The sequence below is a fragment of the Penicillium robsamsonii genome (genome assembly GCF_028829455.1).
Source record: "Penicillium robsamsonii strain IBT 29466 chromosome Unknown utg000001l_segment0_segment0, whole genome shotgun sequence".
NCBI classification, from domain to species: Eukaryota; Fungi; Ascomycota; class Eurotiomycetes; order Eurotiales; family Aspergillaceae; genus Penicillium; species Penicillium robsamsonii.
This window is the reverse complement of record NW_026643219.1, coordinates 4,786,696-4,809,078: the sequence shown is the minus strand read 5'-3', so window position 1 is coordinate 4,809,078 and position 22,383 is coordinate 4,786,696. Positions and strand designations below refer to the sequence as shown.

Sequence of the window (22,383 nt, the reverse complement as noted above, 5' to 3'; positions counted from 1 at the left end):
TTTTTTATCAAAGAATGTTCAATATAAAGCTTTCATGTTGTGACATCAACTGGAGAAGCTCGAGGATGTATTTTATGTCATTCTCACCGCCTGGCACTAATGTCACCGCCTGCAATTTACGTCCCGCCGAGGTGATTACCGCATTGGGCTAAGTGAGGGGGCCTTGTTTTTACTTCTATAGGCTGATGGTTCTTTTCCTTCAAGAATTCATTTGATAAACAATTTCAATTAGCACGATACAAACTGCATACAGATCATCGAGTCAAATAAATGCTTATTCAGGTAAGTAATGTCACGAGAAAGGAAAAGTCTCAACTCGGCCGCCTGCGCTCGGTAAACCACAGCCATCGGGAAACCAGACACCACCAGTAAAAAGACACAAGGAAAATCTGATGAAGATAGAAAAGATGGCCCCGTAGGACCAAAAAAGGGGATAATGATGTGTTAGACTGAAGTGCAATGCAAGGTGAGGAACCCTTGAGTTCATGCTAAATCGTTCATTATACCTTCGGTATATCGCAACCAGCCACTATTGAAGGCCGTAAAGGACAAGCTGATTGCATTCAAGGCGAGCAGCGTCGACGATGAATTTTTCTTGGACCAACATGGGGATGCAAGTATCCAAAATTGCTGTCGGCGGTTGATGGAGGTCGGTTCACGAGATCGAAGGTGATGTGATGCTGGTTTATAATCGGATATTCAATACAATTGAAAGAAGTGAAGATGCTGTAAAGGAGTGGACGACCTCCATCGAGGTCAAGGCAAGCAGACCAGACCTTCAGAGAGGGACTGGTTACTGGTACTGCTGATGCAGAAAAAGAAAAGAAAAATGAAAACGCCACCATGCATATGTCGATGCCGAGGGTATGGTTATGCGAGAGTTTTGGGGTGCAAATCGGGCATGACGGAAGTAAAAATAGCAACGTGGCAGAAGAAAGATAACTTGAAAATAAAAAGCTCAACCCGCACCAGATTGCAAAGATATTGCATCGAAGAGGGCGAGGTTCAAAGAAAATCATGGAATGCTGTGAGAAACAGCAGATCTATTCATCATATTCATAGTCGCTCTTGAGGGGGCGCTGAATTTCGGCAAGCAATGCATCGAGCTCAGCCCAGTTCGTTGAGTTCGTGGCAAATCGGCGATGTTTCCGAGTAAGAGTGTGCTAAGAGATGGGTCAGTATGCATAGGAATCTAAATAATGGGACAAATTGGATCATACCTCTTCAAAGTCGTCGAACTTGTCCCTGCAGTTCTCGCAATAGCCAGGCTTGGGGTCTCTGCGACGTTCGGGTTTCTTTTGTTCATCTTTGTCCTCCCTTTGTCGCTTTGAGCCAGCCACCTCGGATTGCTTTGCTTCATCCTCATTGTGGGGAATGTTGACCTTTCCGGGGGGATTGATGTTGTTCTTCGTCGGAACTGGCGCAACCCCATCTCCACGACGTTGGGGAGCAGCCATCGACCCCACTGCGAATCCACCTGTGCCCTTCTCAAGCACCTTTCGCTTGAGCCCATGAACCTCCTTGCTGAGCCCGGCTTTCGCACCAGGTGCTGCAGCAGTAGATGAGATCATCTGTGAGCGAATTGCGGATGTCATGTTAGACGGCTGAACACCTGAGGCAGCTGGCTCATGACCAGCATAAAAGGGCCCAGTGCGAGGGAAGTGAGGAGGGATGAAGCTTTCAGAGCTCTTTCGCTCGTGGGTTTCATCAACTGATGGCTTTTGAATTTCGTTTTGAATTGGAGGTGAGACGCGCTCCTCTTGTTTCGCCAATGGCTGGGAATGCGCGATCTCTGTGGCCACAGATTCGGGGGCTTGGACTGGCACAGCGGCTTTTGTCTTAGCAGTTCCATCAGCCTTGAGAGAAGCAGCCTTTTTCTCTTTGTGGAGTTGACGCAATCGGTGTCGGTCATACTCCTTCCTGCTCGGGGGCTCATCTATGAAAGGACACTTTCCGAGGGGAGCGCTTCGGAACTGTGGCCAAGATCCATCCTGGCGTCTAGCGACTCGGGAGTATTCTCGAACCATCACTGGTTTGGTCTTCTCGTTCATGTCGTGAATGTAAACGAATGGTCCTTTGAAGATGATCATTTCCATTGAGGTCAATGGATCGCGATCAGACGGTCCGTTGAGAAGTTCCTGGCGAAGAACCCGCGAAAGGTCATTTTCGCCCCGTTCGTTGGCGGTGGTGCCACCAGCGGCCTTATTTCGAGCGGCTTGTTCATATTGGGCACCGATATCACTATCATTGATGGTAGTGATCATACGCTGGAGCTTTTCCAACGCCCAGATTTTCATGCCCATCTGCCGAGCCCTTTGCAGGATGTCCATAGTGACTTGGTCGCGACGCGTCTCAGTTTTCAATGATGCATGCAGGTGAGTCTCGCCGTTTCTCTCCAGAAGAGAAGGGTTGACAGTTTGGATGTTGCTATCTCCGTTAGTGGCGTCTGTAGTTGACTCCGGTTCTGTTGGGGTGGTTGATTCTGGGGGGATAGCACGCGAGGTGACAACGTGGGTCACTAGACGCGAGAAAAACTTCTCCTCACGCTGTATCATAGTCAGTTAGAGAAAATGCCAACGGAAAATGTTCAATCACTGAAGACAGGAAACGCGAAGTGCAACCAAGACCAACTGAACTTTCTGTGGGGCAATGACTTACAGCTCCGAGAGCAATGACCTGGCGAGAGAACCGCCGTCTCACATCCTCGGGGATGCTATCGAAGTAAAACACAAACTGGGGGAACGCCTTCCTATAGTGTCGCTGCCATTGTCGAATGGAATCCATAGTATCTGCCGGAGCCTTCTCAACTCTAACATGCTTGACCAGCGGTTGGCGTTCCTTCTCTCTGGCTGCGACAAGCTTCTTCTCAAATGCACTGGGGTTGCCGTTGTTCGATCGCCGCGCGAAGAGTTTCGAGTCCGTGTTCGTGGTCTGGCAGGTGGTAGAGCGAGGTTCGTATTCCATATTCTCCATCGCTTGTCTCTTCGGTGGTGGCTGTCCGTACGGGATCTCCACTCGAGTAGGGCGAGCTCGTTTAAGCACTAGCTCTGCCCTGCGTGGAGAATTTGTTGCATTCGGGACGTTGGCGAGTGGACGGCGAGTAGCCATGGTCAGGGAGTTTCGTGGCGAGGGAGGTACGAAGACAGTGGCCATTTGAAAGCACGTTCCCAGGGCCGAGAACGCGTGTAGATGTTGTAGAGCAACAAATAGTCAAATATCAAAGAGGGGTACTCCGTGAAGAGCACGCGTACTAACACGTCTTTTCAGGGTTAGAGGAGATCAGAGAATTGACATTGTATCCTAAGAGACAATAGCAAATAGCCAGAGGGGAGAAGAAGAGATCGAAGTGCTCAAGGGTGGAATGGGAAGAGAAAGTCGAGGTGGAAGACCTAAAGGAAAGAAAGAAGAGCAAAGCAAGTCGTGTGGTGTGGAGCTCAGTTTGTTTTGGGCGGAGGCCTGACAACCAACGGCAGAGCGCGAAGCATGAACATCAACATTGCATTCTTTGACCGCGACAATATTGTTTTTTTTCTTTCTTTTACTACTTCATTCTCGATCTCATTCTCTGCGGCTTTTTTGTCCAATGCTTCTCTTCTTAACAAACTACTAACAATACATCTCCAGCCTCCCCCCGACCAGCCTTCCAAACAGCCCCCAAACAAACAAACCAGCCACTACCAAGTACCTAGTGAGGCAAGGATAATTCAGACATGTATATTATAATTCGAACGGAACAAAATGAAATGAAGTACAGGGGCTCAAATATGATCTTTTGAATCCTTATGCTATTGTACATGGGAATTAGAGGGATCTGACGGCTACCATATACATCACATCTAACTACGTAGTGCCTCAATATCCTCAACCTAGTAAAAGTTAGTGACGATTAAATATGGATACTACAGTCTTGAACATACCTCCTTAACAGCCTCAGGGGTTAAAACAATCGGGTGTTCTTCTCCGACACAAACACTATCCTCGATGCGAATTCCGATCCCACGGAAGTGCGCGGGCCATCGCTCATCGTTAGGAACGTAGATACCCCTAGCATGTGTTAGTTTATTTCATGTTTCAGATCTGCGAGGAAAGAGGCTGGGGACGTACGGTTCAATTGTTATACATTGACCCGCTTTCAGGTCATAGCCTCTGGAATATCCAGGGCAGTCATGGACATCCAAGCCGACATAGTGGCCGAGATGGTGGGGGAAGAGAACGTTGAGTGCCTAGTCGGAGTCAGCATACTCCGCATGGAAGGAGTTCGGATGCATACATTGCCGGAAAGATCAAAGCCAAGCGACTTAAGCTCGTCTTTCAGTCCAGTCTCCGCGATGCCATGGAGTTTGTCTAAAGAAAGATTGGAGGTCTCGCGGCACAGAGCGAGGCAGCGCCGGTGCACGTTGAGCACGGCATTGTACAGATCCCGCTGGGGATCAGAGAACTTGCCATTGACAGGCCATGTTCTAGTGATGTCGGAAATATAGGTTCCCCATTCCTGTAGGTTGGTCAGTATCCTGGAACTGTAAAGGCCAAGTCTAGAGAAAAGAACTTACACCGCCGCCATCAACGAGAACCAAATCCCCATCCCTACAAACAAGTGTAAGCAGAGTATCACAATGGTTTAGAAAAGGCATACGAACTTCAATACATCATCATTTCGAGTGTAATGAATAGACAAGGCGTTCTAGATCTGTTAGCATCGAACTCGGCTGAACAAAGGTCGGGAAATTTACCTGGCCACCCGCGACAACCGGGACAAATGCGTTGGTATCACAGCCATTCACCTTGAACTGATACTCCAGGAAAGAATAGAGATCTTTCTCCCGGGTGAAGTCCTGTCGCATAGCTTCGGTGAAAGCTCTCCCTGACGCTTGTCCCAGTCGGCGCATTTGTACAACCTCATTCTCACTCTTGAACACCCTCATTTCATTGAGCAGGTGCTTCAAGGGCTTGACCCTGCGGTTATCGATGACCTTCTTCAGCTTTTCCGAGGCGACTGTCGGCCCATACAGATACCGATTCAAAGATGATCTTGAGCCATCAAATGAGGGGATATCCGAGTAGACCTCCGTCGCTCCCTGGACGATACTCGGCAAAATATCTCCAATATGTTCAATGTTTCCTGTCTGTTCTCCGTGTCAGCTCGATGTTGCGTCGGATCCTTCCGCCAATATTTCGCACCTCATCCGCATTAAAGACATCGAGAGCAGCCCGAGTGCCGGAGCGCGCCCCGTCCCAGAGTTCTGCCCTAGGATCCTTTTCCCGCACATATAAATGGAAGATATGGTTGTCGCCAGAGCCGTCGTTCCCGATGATCGCCAGTGAATTTGGTTCGTTGAATCCTATCCGGGGCGCAAACGTTTAGCGTGTGTCCTCCGTAGCATCACCAGTCTGCCAAGCACACTCACCGGTGAGGTAAAAGAAATTTGAATCCTGGCGGTACTCATTAAAGATGCCTTGCGCACGGTACTTTACCTCCGAGGCAGCCAGCACCGCAATTGCGCCTTTAGGTAGCTTGTTGGCGAGTTTCGATCGACGTTGCGCATATTCAAGGGCGGTGATTCCGGGCGTAACTGGACAAAAGATGATCAGGTAAATAAACAACAAATCACAAACATAGATGACCCACGTTCGCCCGGGCTAAGGATATGGGGATGCGTCTCATGCAACGGCTGGCCGAATTTGAGTTCCGCGGCGGCCACGGAGGTAGCGTAACTGCGAGTGAGAGGGTTGCATCTAGACAATTGGCACAATGAATGACTCAAGGGCCTCGCTGGACGCAGACGGATAGCGCATTGGCGAACAAGAGACCTGCATGCCGCCATGCTTCAAGGTCCTAAAAAGTAAGTGATAAGAGTTAAACTGTTGGAGTTGTTATCGCCAGATTCACCCGTCGACGGTGTAGTCGGCGGTGTGGGCCAATCACCTCGGGTGCGTTTCGCATCGGAGACGGGTTCTGTTGTCCCCCCCCCTGTCATTTCATGGCTACTTCAATCGATAGATATGTACACATGTCATCAAATATGCCTTCTAGATCATGTGGGGAAATCTTACCGGATGTACCTGCCAAAAGGAGCATTTGGAGGCATGCCCTAGCTCATTTACGTGTCTTGACTCATAATCCATCTATATAAATGCTCAGTTCTTCGTGGCTTACTTCTTGCTTGGTCTAACTTCCAGAAATATTCCACAGGCTACCATATACATTATGGGACGAACCTTGACTTACCCCAAGAAGATTTCCAACACCGTCAACCGGTACAACCATCGAGGTACAAGATAAATATGGAAATAAGAGATACACCGAAGTTGATTAACATTATATTCTAGCCACTTATGATCTGGGTGCAATCCATTCAATCATCAATGACTCACAAGTCCTCCATGTATCCTTCAACCCAGGGCCGGAAGACCCATTCCCGGCGATCCTGCCAATGATAGGGCAAATGGGATCCTTCGAGTTTCCCTCCGCAAGCATCAATGAGCCTCTAGAGTGCTACCTCCACGGCTACGTCAGCTCACGCATTATGAATCTAGCCCGCAGCTGCAGCGATGGAGAGGGACTCCCCATCTGCGTGGCAACAAGCAAAATAGACGGGCTGATCCTGTCGCTCACGCCCAACTCGCACAGCTACAACTACCGCTCTGCCATCCTACACGGTTATGCGACCCTCGTCACAGACGAGGAAGAAAAACTTTGGGCTATGAAACTGATCACGAACTCTGTCCTCGAGGACCGCTGGGATCACTCGCGTGTGCCGCCGGACCGTGCTGAGATGCAGTCGACTGTCATCCTGAAGGTAAAGATCGTGGATGGCAGCGGCAAGATCCGTGATGGTGGTGTTTCGGATGAGCGCAAGGACACAGGTAACGAGCAGGTTACCAGCACTGTCTGGACTGGTGTTGTTCCGGTTTGGGAAATGTTTGGAACACCGGTTCCTAGCGGTGATAGTAAGGTCGCTGAAGTGCCTGAGTATATTAATTCCTATATCGCTAGCAAGAACAGTCAGAACAAGGCTTTGGCGGAGGGTGCTGTGAAGGTTCAGCTGCCGGCTGAGGAGCAGCACTGAGGACTACACAAAGGCTGGATTAGTTCAATTCATGATATGTCTTTATGTTTCTTAATCTTCCATAGCAGGCTCCCAATGTCTTCCTAGGTCTACTCTTTCTAGCCCCATTATATAGTTAGACAACAGGCCCTGAGGATACCTGATAGGATGAGAGTAATTGAGATTTCACTCAATGTGTGAATGAAACAAGAGATATGACTGGGATACATTCAAAAAAATGACGTTAGCTATAAACAAACACTGTACAATAAAGTATTACCCCCAACACATTCAAACTACAAATGAGCAGCCACGCTTCCCCACACTTTAGGCTCATCATTAGCCACATACTCGTTATCATCTTCAGAGCTACCATTCCGACCAGCGGTCCGTCCCGCCACCGCTAATCTCTTTGCGACCTCATTCGCCTCAAACAGACTAACAAGTCTTCTCTTTCCTGGCCGTTGCTGAGCCCGTTCCTGACAAACCCGAAGCATATCTTTCACGTGGTCGTACTCGAGCCTGATACCGGGAAGGAAGAATCGGGGCTCACGCTTAACAGCATTCTGCCACTCTGGGTGGCTAGAGGGCCATCCGGGAGGACTAACAGGCGGCCCAGAGGTACTCTTGTTGACCCAAGCATCAACGGTCATTTCAAGAGGAGTCGTGCCAGTAGCATTCTCCCGATTTAGCATGTCAGGACGACGATCGAGGAGTAATCTAAGGACTTGGGGGAAGGCCTTCTTGATCGCATTATGCACCGGGGTGTTTCCAGCTTCGTCAAAGAGTTCGAGATGCTTTTGGTCCGTGGAGTTGGCTAGGTCCAGAATGAGGTTCGTCATGGAGGTTATTATCTCATCATCAGTCTGGCCACTATTAGGGGGGCGAGGGATGGCCGGATCCGCTGGCGTAAAGTAGGAGTAGGCGTCAAGCCATCGTGCAAAGGGCGTTCTTGAACCCTCACCGGCGCGCTCCATGAGCATTGTCGGGTAGAGTTGCTTATCCAGTAGGTCTAGGAGCCTGTTGAATCGGTTGGAGTTCTTACAGACTCGACCTCTGTCGGATACGAGGATCAGGTGGAGAAGATTGCGCGCTTCTCTATCGCGGACAGCCTGGTTGGCTCCGGCTTCTACCAAAATTCGGGCAAAGCGGACCTTGTGGAGGGACATGGCCAAGGCGAGAGGCGTCAGTCCTTCTGTCGATCGGACCTCCAAGCATTCAGGGTGGTGGTCCACAAGATACTGAACCAGTCGAATGCTTTCGTCATTTGGGTCGCACATGATTGCGCAGTGGAGGACAAGGTTGTCTTTTTTACGGTCAGCTGTGTTTTTTCAAGCTCCGAGAATGGATTAAGCACTTACTACTTGCTTGTAACCAGCTTAAAAGCGTTCCCTCGAGTCCGAGCTTGGATTGAGTCAATCGTTTGACTCTCTCATCATCCTGGTTCGCATTAAGATACTCCAGGTAATAGCGAGCAGGCGCGGTACCAAGGAAGAACTCCGTAGCAGCCAGATTACCCCGACGAGCAGCGACAAGAAGGGGAGGACGCTGTCCCTGGGCTTTCATCGGTTCCCCCAAACCAGCATTAGCCCAATCGGCACGCTTGATGCCACGAATCGACAACCCAGGGTAGTACTCAGGCTCTTTCTTCTCCTCAACACCACAGTCATCGCTCAATTTTGTAAGTGGGAGGCCAACTCCGGCACTTTGAATCATTTTGGCAAGACAATCGGTACGTCCAAGCGAAATTGCAAGCTTGAATACGTCGAACTCTACCGAGAACTCACACTTTCCGGCTGGGTTGGTGCGAGCAAGATCCAGTCCAGTCTTCAGGAGGAATTCTAAAAGAGAAATGTTGTTTGTGTAAACAGCATATTCCAAGAAGCTGTAAACATTGGCAGACTTTTCTCTCTTGTTCCAAGAACTCTCATCTTCGTATTCGTCCAAAAATAAGAAGGCATTGAACCGTGCCTTGAAAGCAACAAGAGGGGAAGTATTGCTCTTGACATCACTGGCAACTTCGCCGATGTTTTCGTGGGTGAAGGTATCATCGACAATCTCACTGATAATGTTAAGTCCTTCGTTCTCTCCATCCGAGTCATCAGAGCCATCGGAGCATTCGATATCGATCTCAAAGCGCTTCCGACCCTGGGGCTGCTTCAACTTGTACTGGACGTGGAGAATTTGAAGAATGGCCCTAGCGACGGCGAAATGGCCACGCATGATGGAAATTGAAAGCGCAGAAAAGTGTTGCTGGTCGGTCACAGCAATCTCAAGTGGTGCTTGGTCATTGAGAGATCCCCACATGCCCAGTGTCAACGATTTGATGGTATCAATATCGCCATTCCAGGCTGCTTCGAAGCTGTTATATGATTCATTGTCAGCAGAACGATCTTGGGCTGTGGGGTTAAGGAGGGGATACATACAGTTGTAGGTATCCGTCGCGAGCATTGTCAGTAATAGCTGGTACATTGAAGTTGAAGTTGACTTTGAAAGGCTCAATAATAGGATTTTTCCTCTCAGTCGAAATTTGGTGTGGGAACGTCACGGAAACGCTGTGCGGAGGATGAAGCTCGTCCCATGTCTTTGCATCTTTTTCCAGCAGAACAAACTCCAGCTTCTCGTAGTCGCGAATCAAATCCGCAATGAACGCCTTCTTCTCGACCAAGCCAATGGGATCAGGAGCCTTGTCTTGACACTTCTTAGCTTGTTCTTCGACCTCTCGATTCTTCTTGCGCAGGTTGCGGAGCAGATTCTTTGCAGTGAACCCTTTGTAACTACCAGATTGGAACTCCGACAGATATGTCTCGTCATTTGGGTCCACTGGCGTTGAGATGGAATGACGAGAGGATTGGCACTTGTCTTCTACCAAGAAGTCACGGAGCGTTTTCAAAGTTTGACGCATGACGTCCAATACCGTTTGACCTTTCTCTTGATATCTCTCCTTGAGTTGAGTACTAAAACTGTTGGGGTTCACCCCGCGATTAAGCAGATCAATTGCGACCAGAGGGAGATCATTCTCAATAGCCAGCAAGATTGGCTGCTTCACAGCGGACTTTGCGTCTTCTTCAATGTCCTGGCTACCGTAGTAGCTGCCGTAGGATTGGACTCCTCTAGATTCCGTAATAGACTTCACAATGTCACTGAGGTCAATCTCCTGATGAGCACCTGTATCCAACAGCTTGGCTGCTGCGGGGGCGTTCCTCGCAGTTATAGCGGCCATCAAGACCGATGAGAAGTCCGGTCTCCAGGACCCGCCCTCAACTGCCAGATGATTGATTGCCCTCTTTACGGCCGGCTCATCATGCTGCATGTAGATATCAAGAAGGTCAAACTTGTCGGAATGAGCAAGGTAATAAAGCGGTGTCTTCTGCTTGAGGTCTGCTTGGGCGGGTGAAGCGCCGAGGTCGAGAAGTGTCTGGGACATCTCCTTTGCTTTCTCGAATGGGAGAGCATGGATGAGAACCAGGTTGAGAATTGCAGCCAGGGGTGTTCTATTGTGCTCGTTCATAATTTTGATTGGCATCAAAACATCGGCACCGAAAGATGTGACAAGCTCTTTCACGGCCTCAGTGTGACCATGGAGAATGGCGAGGTGCAAAGGAGCCGTCCTGCTATCCCATGCAACAATATTGATGTCGTAGACATCCGGCTCAAGTTCGTTCTCCTCGAGCGTATCGTACGTGGTCAGATCATTCTTCTCTTCAAAGTCGACTTTGACATAAGAGGCAGAGGTGTGAGACATGGCATCGGCTTGGTCAATCATATCAATATCTTCATCCTCCTCCGTGTTAGGTTTGGTCTCTGACTTGGCGTTCTTTTTCAGAGCGTCCTGCTTCTTCGCTTCTTCTTCCTCGTTCTCATTGCTCTTTGTGAGTAGAATTCGAATTATCTCGACATGTCCCCGAGCGGCGGCAAGATGAAGCGCGGTCTTTCCATCAGCCATACGGGGAATCATGCGAGCGCCACCGTCAACAAGGCATTGCACGACTTCAGGAGTCGAGCACATGCACGCGAGTTGGAGTGGTGTCCGTCCAGTGTAGTCACGACGATCCGGGTTGGTACCCGCCTCTGCAAGGAAAGCTTTGACAGATTCAGTATCGTTCGCCACGATTGCCTGGCAAAGTCTTTCGGTGCGGCCGACGTAAGCCATTTCTATTGTGTTCATATTAGTCCATAGATCAGGAACAGAGAAATATCCCAGACAATTCACTCACCGGTCCAATCAGTCTCAGTAATCGGATGAAAACTTCCAATCTCCTGGCGACCGGGATCATCTTTGATGAAAGTAACATGACCAGAGATATACATCTTGGCCTCCTCTTCGGCTACCTTGACTTCCTCCTCGGTAGCAGGGTTGGGGCAGAAGCCACAGCAGTCGCCAATAACATGTTCTGCTTCGCCAAAGAATGCTGGATGACGATGAAGGTAAACTGTACGCTCTTTGGACTGGTTCCATTGGGCGTTCAGCAACAGATCTTTGGTGTAAAGCAGCTTCTCAATATTCCTAGCGTTGAATTTCCGACCGTAAGGAATAGTCTATCCGTGGGTCAGTAAGAGTCAAGTGGTAGCAAGTGAGTTGCAGTGAAGGTACGAACAAAAGTATGGTAATCAGATACTTGGTCTTGTTCTTGCCAATCAGGCACCTCATCTTCCCAGTCGTCCTTGATATTGCCATATAACATCTTTCCATGACGACGCTGCGCATACAAACTTAGAGCAGGTCGACCTCGCTCCTCGCGCCTCTTTTGGAGATAGTTGTCCCGGTCTTGAGACCGAGGAAGTTTTTCCAATACCAGAAGTCGTGCAAGCCCTTCGGTTCTGGTAAAGCTTCTCTCAAATATAGTCTATCGCGAGAATTAGTTTCGCTGAAATTTTACTCACGTCAAAGAGCTCAATCCTCACCGGGTCAATCTTTGATCTGTCAAGAGCAGGCCAGAAAACCTCGAATCCACGGCGCGAATACTTGGAGAGACGATTCTCATATGAAGGTGATCTTCGGGTTAGATCAATCTGATTCGCCTGTGTGATGTACGCAGCGATTGCGCGTGGAGAGGTATAGACCTGGTGACCATTATATGCCGCGCACGAAACATCCACGTCAAAGCCGGTGAGAATCTCAGCGACTGAGCGGTAGATGCGAAGCACGATTTGCACATGGCGGGTTGGATACTGAGAAACAATGGTGATTGTATTCTTGGTCCTGATGGTTGTGGTCTCATAGAGGATAGAGTTCTTGATCTTATCCTCAATGTGCATGATCTTCTCAAGAGCTTGCTCCTCGTTTAGACCATACAAGAAGAGATCCACATCCGACGCCGGAGCAAACTCTTCATGGTAGTACTTGCGAAGGCCACGCTTTGAGTTGCGATACTTCTCTGGCACTGGCAAAAGGGAGGTCGTGACAGCGCTGCCAGCAGCAACAATGTTGGACCAGTCGATTTCACTCAATGAGCCCTCTGTGAAGAGCGCAAAGTTGTTCTGGAACTCATTCAGAGAGGGTACAACTGCCGTAGCCCCATGTTGCTTTCGGTCTTTTTTACTCAGGGGCAAAAGATACTTCTCTGTTTGCTCTGGCGTTTCTGACGCAAGGTCCCGAGCTCGAATGGAAAGATTTGTGGAACCGTTCTGGTCGTACAGCGGCACAACGTTGACGTAGTTATCTTGGATTGATGTATGAGATGGATCTTGAGCAAATGTCTTGCGTAAAACGGCATCGTACTCGTTATATGGCTGAACCAAATCACTCATGGGCCTCTCCGGGTTGGAGTTGACATACTTCACAAAGTCGTTGTGCTTCACTGGGAGGGAGGGCAAAGAAGTCATGTTGTCAATTATGCAAATGTAATGACAATGTGATAGTACATCAATTGAATGGCAAATCCAGGAGAGAACCACTGGGGTTTATATAGAGAGGCCAATATCTAGGGGATATTTGATATCGACCTAGTTCACTAGTTAGTTCACTATTAGCGTTAGCGTCCAGGCACCCTTAGGCTACCTTAGGCAACAGCCCCACTATTACCACATTTTCAACCAATCGCTTCCTTTCCAGTCTCGGACTAAATTCCCTAAATTTTAATTAATGAGACGCCAATTGACTCGACTCAAATGTTTTAGTTGGAAGCCTGACCGTAGATTATACACAAATAACGGGCTCCCTTAGCAGACGTTAAACAGTGTTTGGATGTGGGTGAACGTAGGTCGGATTCTTCCCAACGTATACACTGTACTCCATAGCCGCCAACAACACATATGTATCGGATACTCCTGTTTGTTACGCCAACCATACAATGAGGTATAGGTATTGCGGAGGAGGTGCCTATGCACCACAGAAGTCGCCTGTTGATACATCACCTCGCTTAACCGCTTGCATGCGCATGGGGTAGATCCCCTAAAAAGGGGAAGCTGGATCCTCTTAGGAGGACCAGCGATTAGTCTGAATATCATAATACCAATATCAGGCACATCTCACATTCTTCACTCGAATCCATATCGTACCGGGACGCCCCCAGGGGTCTGTCCTAACAGTGTATGTGGTTTCCGATCATGCGTATTTATTCCCGGCCTCTTCGCTCTATCTGTTGAGCTCGTCTACGAAGAAACTGCCTTTTGTATTACGCCAACTTGACCGCAGGGCATATTTTGGTGCTTTGGGGTGTGGTTGAGTCAACGTTGGGCTCTCCAGTCCATCCACGTCTCTTCACAATAACGTATTTTCTCGGCCACCCACCAGAATATGGTTTGAATGTGTCGCTTAAGCGAGTAGAAACAGATCCCAGGCATATCAATGGGCCTCGTTTTTAGTAGCCACCTCACAACTATGCTTTAACAATTGACACCAATCAGAACCATGCAAGTGACAAAACAAGCCGAAAAGTCTATAAATACATGTTCTAACCATGGGATTTCGTCCAAAAAGACAACAGCATGACTATAGCAACCCCAGTAGCTTTACATCCAAGACATCAGAATAAGTTCATCCCAAGTTAGTTAACCGCGTGCATCTTCACTGTACTAACTAAGATATAATACATCGTGGATAACGAGTCAGGTGGTAGGTAACCTTGACGTGCTTAACCTGGCTACCCATTTTGTGCCACGCAGTGGCAGCCGATAAAAGATGAAGTCGAGACGTTTGTTTGTCCTCTGTAATGTATATGTACTAGGTATGTTATCTTTCTTCCTGTGCAAACGCAACCGACCACCGAAGTATTTAAATTACTAATTGCCGATTCTGCCCCCAGGCTGATACGCGAGGTGAGAAAACGGGACTATTAATGTGGCAAGTATTTAGGGTTCCAGCTCAAGCCTGTCTGATGTTGTACCAACATCGGATATGCTGCCAGTCACACAACCAGACTAGTATGAAACTGGCCGCTGTTAGCGTGCCCACATCCATGTACTTGGCCAAGGTCAATTGTTGGGCGGAGATCAATTCTTGGCCACCCGAACATGTAAGGCATGCAACACCACTCGGCTCGATGAACCGAACACTGTCGTGGTTGCTCCGGATCAAGGCTATTGTCTGGGGGTCGACCATCTGCGACCACAGCTACATCTTGAAATGATCCATTCGGACATCATGGAGATGCCGATCGCCAAAGATGGCTCCAGATACGTGATAACCTTTACTGACGATTATTCTCGTGGCTCGTGGGGATATGCTATGAGATAGAAGCATGAAGCGCTCCAGAAGTTTCGACAATTGGAGGCCTGGGTGCACCGACAGTTCGGCGCCCAGATCAAGAGGTTCCTCGCCGACAATGGGAGAATACCTGCCGATCGGAACGCACCTCGAGCCCCAGGGAGTTGAGTTTGACACTTTGCCGCCTTCCTGCAAAAGGCAGAATAGTTTGGCCGAACGCACGAATCGCACTATCTGGGAGCGGATCAACACGCTCCTATCCGATACGAAACTTCCTCCTTCCTGGTGGACCGAGCTAGTGGACACAGTGGTCTACCTGAAGCTGCGCGCGCCAGCATCGATTTTACAGAAGAAGACACCGTTCGAAATATTATACGGGAAGCTGCCCTCACTGCTGCATCTGCGACGGATTGGCTCCCGCGCATGGGTGTTGATCCCGAAAGAGCATCGAGCAAAGATCGGACCCAGATCATCCGAGTGCCGATCGCTAGGTTACTGCAAACCGAACCAGTACAAAGTATATCAAGTTCATTCCGGAAAGACCGTCTTTTCGATGAGAGACTTTTCACGAGGCCGTGTCAGGCCCGAATTAACTAGAATGGGGGGCAGCTATCCAGAAGGAATATGCATCTCTTCTCAAACATGGGACATTACCAGAGGTAAAGAGCGTAGATTGATCCAGCCCAATCCAACTTGGCTCAAAATCTCAAATTGCTGTCATGTTTCGGACGTTACAAGAGTATTAGCTGTGAGGTTCAAACATCTTCCGATGAGATTGAGCTGTAAGACCCCGAGAACTTGAAACACATCAGGAAAATCGAGCGATAAACAGAACTAGATATGGGGGAAATAAGGAGAGGATGCGGCAAAATTAGCAAAGGCATTCTATTAAAATAGAATAAATACATAACCGAACCTCCCAAAAAGCCACGGCAAACGAAAGGAAAACGAATGACAGGGTCCGCAGCCCGACAACCCACAAACCACCACTGTGTTAACGGATCGGAACAAAATGGCCTTGCGTACACATTGCAGTGTACATGTAGGTTCGTAGATTCATTGAATACTTCTCGCGGGAGGAAGTCACCTCAATCGTTGCACATAGTGACTCCCTCAATTAACCCGGCAATGGCGAATGGCGCGGCGCATCGCTCTTACAGAGAGCCGAGAGCAACGCAGGGGACGGCGACACCAATATTGCTGACATCCTAGATTTATCATTAGCGTATGAGGTTCATTTACAGAAGACTTTGGAATACATACGTCCTGGGAGGGCTGGCAGCAGGCAATGTTCTGCTTGCACTTCTGATCAACCAGCTGGTCGACACCGCCGCCGACGATGTTCAGGACAGGGACTAGATTGGACTTGTTAGCAATGATATATTCCTTTTTAGAAAAAGTTCAGTCATTTCCATACTCTTGGCGGTGACGTCTTTGCACTGACTGAAGAGACCGAGACCGTCACCGCCGGGACCACCACCCAGAGCAGTCTGTATAACACCAGGCAGGGGACCAGTGTTGGCAGTGGTGATGTCGTGGGTGTAGGTAACCTTGTTGCAGCAGGAGAGACTGGCGTCATTGCCACACTTGGCCTCGGCCTGCTGGACGGTGGTCTCGTGGTCGACGGGGAACCTGATCTCGGCGTTGCCGCCACCAACACCGTCACTGGAATGAGACATGGCCATAGCAGAGGCAGCGAAGACAAGGACGGTGGCGAATATCTTCATTTTGATGGTTTGGGACGGTGTTTGGTCGCAAGAAGCGGATCAAAGAAAGAATGTAAGTCGGATGAGGTGGAAAGAGAACACTATTCAAAAGAGTAAATGAAGCTGAGCATGAAAAGAAGATGAGGCCGGATTCTTCTCTTTCTTTGTACCTTCTTCTCTCGTGTTTAACCTTCTCGATATCTTCCCCCTGCCTAGATGCAATCTAGTCGTACATTGCGGGCCCTGATTGATCAGTTATGCTAGAGATGGGGTTAGGAATGCGTCCCACCGGTGAAACTCGAAGTCAATAGTTCTGCTGATCATTGAGTTATAAATATGCATACCCGCCTTTTATCGTAGAACCCTTAATTCCTACAACCCAGGTCGTCGGGAAAGTCTTAGCGTTAGGATCTTGACAAACTGCTATAAGCCCTATTGTGGCGGGGTAGGCTATACAACAAGAGAGAAAATAGAAATTGGACTTAATAAATGGCACAATAAAAGCATCAAGTAGGTCGCACTCATGGCTGGCAGTAAGATAACTAGACTTTCGGGTTCGGGGCGGACCAGTTCTGCGGCCAAATCCAAGTCCAGTCCCTTCTCACCCAGCCTGGTCGGGATGGAGACTTCTGAGCCAATAATATCTATCGGACGATCTGCACCAGCCTGGTATCATAACAAATACAGCTGCAAAATGACCCACTGCACTAGGCAAGATAAAGTCCAATAGTTTTAGGTGGTCGATCAGATGATCATCCGATCTCATGTCTCTTCCGCCCATTCTTATTCCACCCCAATTTAGCATGCATATTTTCATTCAGCCAGCCTAGAAAGAAGGAGCTGAATCCTCCTAGGACGACCAGCGATTAGTCTCAATATCACCCATATCAGACACATCTCACATTATTCACTCGTATCCATATCATACCAGGACGCCCTCAAGGGACTGTCCAAACAAATTTCCTACTTTTTCAACTTTACGGGTAATTCTACCCACTACAAAATGCCAAAAAAAAAGCTCACGATGAAGAGGCTCTTCTAGCTAAGGCATAAGAGGCTTATGAAGCGCAAAAATTTTCGTCCTTACGCACGGCTGCGGACCATTATCGCGTGTCTTATTCGAAGCTTCGCGGTCGGAAAAACAAAAACGGACGGCTGTCTCTCTCCGATCGCCCTACCACCAACAATGCATTAAATTCGAATCAAGAAAAAGCATTGAAAATGCTGCAAATTGCCTGTTGAAATTAGCAGGTTCGGAGAGAGTTGTTGGAGCTTGATGTATAGCTATAGGCTGATACGACGTCTACTTCCACACATCAAGCTTATTACCCAAAAACCGAAGGAATCCTTACGTATTCAAGATGAGGATCCTGAGATTATTAGCAATTGGTACGATAGGCTTGCTTGTCTATTGTGAGCATAGTTTCGAACCTCTTTGAGATCTATAACTGGGATAAAACCGGCTTCCAAATTGGCCAAGGACTTAATCGACACATTATCTGTACGCGTCAAGATGCTAGCATTGCTACTGGAGATCGAGTTGAAACTATTACTGGCATTAGATGTATCGCTGCTGATGGCTGGGTGATGTTTCCATGGTTTCTAGTCAAAGGCAGCGTCCATATGGAAGACTGGTACAGCAATCTATCACCCTCTTCTTCGGCATACAAAATCATCCATTTGACGTCTAGTGGCTGGACGGATAGTGAGACTGCCTACCAATGGTTCTGCTCATTTCATGAAGCCACAAAAAACCGCGTAAGACGTGGGCGACCGAGGCTTTTGCTAATGGACAATCATATGTCACATACAACCATCTTTGTTTAGACAGATGTAGCTAAATTTCGTTGATGATAGAGTCATCTGCCATCGGGCATTACATGCCTTGGCTTGCTAGTTGGCGGATCTATGACTAGCAGTCTCTCGCATACCAGTCGTCTCCAAACTTTAAACAAGAGCGCTATACAGGCGCTGCCCTTCTTCCCTGGCCAAGGATGTCAGACCAACATAGCTAGGAGGCATTATTAACATTTTCAAGGAGTCCCACTGCCTTGCGGGCTTAGCTGAGTGCGGATCGTTCGCTTGCAAGGAATGCAGCAAATAAAATCGACCTGCGTTGCAGATTAGCCAAGCTCCTGATTCTGTCGTACTTTCTTTGATTTAGTCCAGGTCGGACCCACACAATCCTCTGTGTCGTTATGCCATGAGTACGAATAATTAATTCGAAGATCTGCGACGCCACTGAAAATGGTCACTTAGAAGAATCAAGCATAACCCCAGTTCCGTCCCACTACGACCTATAAATACTGGCTGTTCTACTGCGTGCACTTCCTGAACCTTCCCTCCACTAAGTTTCGTTATCTCATTATCTAATTAACGTGCGTGTCTTTATACGCCCCAGGTTTCTCCGTTCACATTTATCACGGAATACTTCATATTCCTCAACTTTGTTGCCGTTGTCTCCAGGTCGTAGTGACAATGCCTACAGATGCATAAATGACAGCGCTGCCGCGTTTGACATTACTGCAAAGACCCAGACTGTCGCAACTGAGCTTGATGCTCAATACTGTTGGTACGACCACCGCGCTGAGTGGTTTGTCGTAGCCAGAGGCCGGGACATCGCAACCTTCAAAAAGTCTTGCAGGACTTGCATGACGAACTGTAAAAAAGAAAATGCCCATTTTAGAAAACAGCCTGATATGCGGGACATTGACTGTTTTTTTTTTATCAGAAGCTGCGCATCTCGGACTTATCGTCCGGAATTAAGTGGTAAAAGTGGAGGTATAACAGATTCCGAGAAATTCTGTAACATGAAGCAATTAGAAACCAGGATTTTGCAGTTATCTTATAGATATAATGCTGCTAACCTAAAGCTAATGCAGGCCAGTTCGAAAAGGCGATAAAGTGGCACCGCCAGGAACGAACCAGGTAATCGCTTGTGAATCCTGGTGGCTGACAGATGTATATATATTACCTCTCCTGCATAGACTAAAGTACATTCTTCTACTCATCATCGTTATCGTTCTCATGGTCGCATTCTTGTTGATCTTGTTTATCACCACCATAATAACCATATCCATTATCGACCAGATTGGCCTAGTCACGGAGACCCTCGACTGACCCTTGGAATTGCATGCGTAGCTGCTCTTTCTATATATATTCTTTAAGAGGAATCAACGATCGTCCATTGTACAACTTACCATCTTGCCCAGATCCTTATAGTTGCCAGTGTCCATATCCTCGGCAGTCTGCACGGCCGATTGGATAGTGCTAACAATAAGCCTTGCTGTTTTGTAAGGTGAGTCATTTACGCCCACGGCATCGACTCCAAGTGCCGAAATAGCAAGGAGTAGGGTGGGAGTAAATAACTTCATTTTGCCATTTGTCAATGTGGGAAGGTATGTGTGAATTTTGAAAGGAAGGACGAAACCAGGGAGAAATTGATTTGATTTATATGCCGCGGGAGAGGGGGAGGGAGTTAGATCATTTACAAGGTCACTTACTAGTCATTAGGGCATCAACAAACATAATACATACTGGTCAGACAGATCCCAGAGCTGGTTGTGTTTCATTGATCAGATCCCAGTAGGGAGGTGATAGTCACCACTAGAGGACCTAGGGTATAGACTATAAAATGAGATCAGTCACCAATTTATTTGGATCGATTGAACCAGCACGAGTAGAGCAGATGTGTTCAGAGGTTGGGGTGAAGCTACTGTATTTGCCTCCATATTCTCCAGGCCTAAATCCTATTATTTAGGGAGTATTTTGCTGAGCTAAAAGCCTTCGGCGGTATTGGCAGTGAAATACCAAGTGGCCCGAGTCCACTTTCTCCGCATGTTTGGCAAGTCGGGTCCGCCTTTGTTTACTATCTGACGATATGAAAGTACCATGGCGTCTGCGACCGGTCATGTGAGGTTTCGTATATTTTTAAGAGAGGCGGAAGCAAAAGCGCGACCGGAAGAAGTAGATATCAATTTGCTGCGTCATGTAGCTTTGACTGTGGTCCCACCAAGCTAGCGAGACAAGATCATGCCGACTTTACTCTGATCTGAGTCGAACTACCCTTGAACCACTGCTTGTCACTTTCAGATGATAGCCCGTATATAAAGTCCCCAGTGAGTCCCCAGTGGGCCCTTTTTCTTTGTTAAATCTCTCAAGCTTTCTAATGGCTGCCTGGCTTGACCTCGTCAAAGAGAATGACGCATGGGATTTAGTTGATACCAACCGCGGAACAGCTAGTGCAGGAATTGCCCTATCCGAAATGTCAATATCCATCTCTGCTCTACTTTTCCGGAAATTCAAATCGCAGAAAAGCCTTACGGGTCCTATTCCCCTGCACCAACATCATACGAAAAGGCCCAGTAGGCTTACTCCGTCTCCATCTCAGCACCAAGACCGTCCATACACAGAATCCTATATTATTTGCTGAAAGTGGTCTATGCCTCGAACAAAGCTTGGGCGATTCCAAGTGGCTCAAACATTTAACGATAAAGCATCAAACCTTCTCCGTGCGGATGCAGAAGGGAAGTTGTCCCTTGCGAGGCTACAGCAAGAGGTCAAGAGGCAACTCATTTTGCCATAGACCCAGATCCTGTGTTATTCCTCCATTCCACCCCTGACATCCAAGCTGCAATAAACTTACTACAACAACCACGTCGACAACTTACCATTGGCGACGAAGTTGTTCCCGCTCCCATTCAGGTAGTGATTGTCTTGACCAACGGCCAACATGCAATAAAAGCCTTCGCGCTGGAATGCGCACAGCTTTAAAGGCTGGTCGATATCGGCACAGTCACCGTTCTGGATGTGCGTCCACGTCGCGGGCTCTCAGACAGTGTCGTCTTTGGGCCACTGCAAGCCTTTATCGTTAGGCAGCTGATTATAGTCCAGGCCGAGTAAATGTCCGATTGTCGATGCTTCTTAATGTCTCATCTGAGCGCTCTCTGGAGCACTCGGGTACAAAGCCACGAATGGCTCCCAGATGCACTGGCATTTGATATTTTGAGAAGAACGCGAAGGGACTATGCGAGGAACCAAACGATGGACAATTGCCTTCGAGAGATTACACAAACATCCCTTGGCTATGCAAAGGAGGACTTTGATGACCTTGTAGCCTCGGTCTTCTTGATGGATGCCTATCCCCCTCAAATGCATGGTATGACCATATATCTTAACTCATAATCTCTTATACCCAACTAAGAAGCTAACTTGCCCAGGATTCTCGCCTACCGTGGTGTTCGCCGCACTTTATGGGAAGCGATGTCTAAACACCTGGGACAATGAGTTCAAATACCATATTCCTGGTGTTTCATCCCGCTTCGTGCACCATTTTGCGCAGTTGAGCACTATAAAAGACATCAGCAGCCATTTGAGAAGAGATGTTGTATCGCTTGTATCGCTGGTGGGGCGGTCTTCGCTCCACCACTACTTGTTTGGTCTGTCTGTGTCGGCCCCCCGGAGCATATATCTAGAATACGGGAGATGGCTTTCTTTCCTATTTTAGTGCTCACCCCTTACTGTTTTTTGATTAAGTACGAATGAGCTCCTGAGTATTACATGATCATTAGTACTCCCGAGGTCGCTCACTAGGCGTGACTGCCCAGGTGTTGCCTACCAAATAATTGCTGGTCTCCCTGGAACCAACGAAAGGCAGATTATATTAATAGTTAAATAATGGAGAACAGCAAATAAAGCGAGTGGCCCAACTCAACATGCGTACCAAAAACACTAACAATAAAGGCCGGGCCATTCAGCCCGGAAGTGCGTTTAGCTAAATTATGTGAACTTTCTCACTCACATTGTTCTGCTTCAATGCATCATGTGGCGTTCCCTGATATTCGGCCGAGAAAAGGGGTTCCAGGGACTATGGAAGCGGGGGTTTCGCTCGAGGAGAATTGGGGAATGGAAAGGGACGACCCCAGCTTTACTATATAGATTTGCCACAACATGAGGTATGGTCCCCATCCAGATATCAAGTCCA

The 22,383-nt window shown here is 48.1% G+C and overlaps 7 protein-coding genes across 7 annotated transcripts; 2 read left to right on the top strand and 5 right to left on the bottom strand.

The window, feature by feature from the left end:
- Positions 1–1,043: 1,043 nt before the first annotated feature.
- On the bottom strand, positions 1,044–3,153 carry N7447_001886 (protein serine/threonine kinase activating protein nimO; the record flags this gene model as incomplete). The annotated part of the gene is made up of 3 exons (XM_057226162.1): positions 1,044–1,163; positions 1,221–2,546; positions 2,659–3,153. 3 exons carry the CDS (start codon positions 3,151–3,153, stop codon positions 1,044–1,046), a joined length of 1,941 nt encoding a protein of 646 aa, XP_057090178.1.
- Positions 3,154–3,836: 683 nt separating this feature from the next.
- N7447_001885 (aminopeptidase P family protein) lies at positions 3,837–5,822 on the bottom strand (the record flags this gene model as incomplete). The annotated part of the gene is made up of 10 exons (XM_057226161.1): positions 3,837–3,866; positions 3,918–4,044; positions 4,105–4,223; positions 4,271–4,492; positions 4,551–4,584; positions 4,638–4,681; positions 4,731–5,123; positions 5,179–5,339; positions 5,406–5,570; positions 5,627–5,822. 10 exons carry the CDS (start codon positions 5,820–5,822, stop codon positions 3,837–3,839), a joined length of 1,491 nt encoding a protein of 496 aa, XP_057090177.1.
- A 383-nt stretch (positions 5,823–6,205) lies between these two features.
- On the top strand, positions 6,206–7,067 carry N7447_001884 (pyridoxamine 5'-phosphate oxidase family protein; the record flags this gene model as incomplete). The annotated part of the gene is made up of 2 exons (XM_057226160.1): positions 6,206–6,269; positions 6,328–7,067. 2 exons carry the CDS (start codon positions 6,206–6,208, stop codon positions 7,065–7,067), a joined length of 804 nt encoding a protein of 267 aa, XP_057090176.1.
- Positions 7,068–7,342: 275 nt separating this feature from the next.
- N7447_001883 (uncharacterized protein) lies at positions 7,343–12,872 on the bottom strand (the record flags this gene model as incomplete). Its single annotated transcript, XM_057226159.1, has 6 exons — positions 7,343–8,352; positions 8,408–9,408; positions 9,473–11,201; positions 11,264–11,585; positions 11,666–11,893; positions 11,952–12,872. 6 exons carry the CDS (start codon positions 12,870–12,872, stop codon positions 7,343–7,345), a joined length of 5,211 nt encoding a protein of 1,736 aa, XP_057090175.1.
- Positions 12,873–15,848: 2,976 nt separating this feature from the next.
- N7447_001882 (hydrophobin family protein) lies at positions 15,849–16,421 on the bottom strand (the record flags this gene model as incomplete). The annotated part of the gene is made up of 3 exons (XM_057226158.1): positions 15,849–15,902; positions 15,958–16,049; positions 16,112–16,421. The coding sequence occupies 3 exons, from the start codon at positions 16,419–16,421 to the stop codon at positions 15,849–15,851; spliced, it is 456 nt and encodes a 151-aa protein (XP_057090174.1).
- A 910-nt stretch (positions 16,422–17,331) lies between these two features.
- N7447_001881 (uncharacterized protein) lies at positions 17,332–17,642 on the top strand (the record flags this gene model as incomplete). Its single annotated transcript, XM_057226157.1, has 2 exons — positions 17,332–17,383; positions 17,455–17,642. Coding segments are annotated over 2 exons (240 nt in total), but the record flags the coding sequence as incomplete, so codon positions are not given.
- Positions 17,643–19,496: 1,854 nt separating this feature from the next.
- On the bottom strand, positions 19,497–19,774 carry N7447_001880 (uncharacterized protein; the record flags this gene model as incomplete). The annotated part of the gene is made up of 2 exons (XM_057226156.1): positions 19,497–19,550; positions 19,601–19,774. 2 exons carry the CDS (start codon positions 19,772–19,774, stop codon positions 19,497–19,499), a joined length of 228 nt encoding a protein of 75 aa, XP_057090172.1.
- Between the last annotated feature and the right edge of the window lie 2,609 nt (positions 19,775–22,383).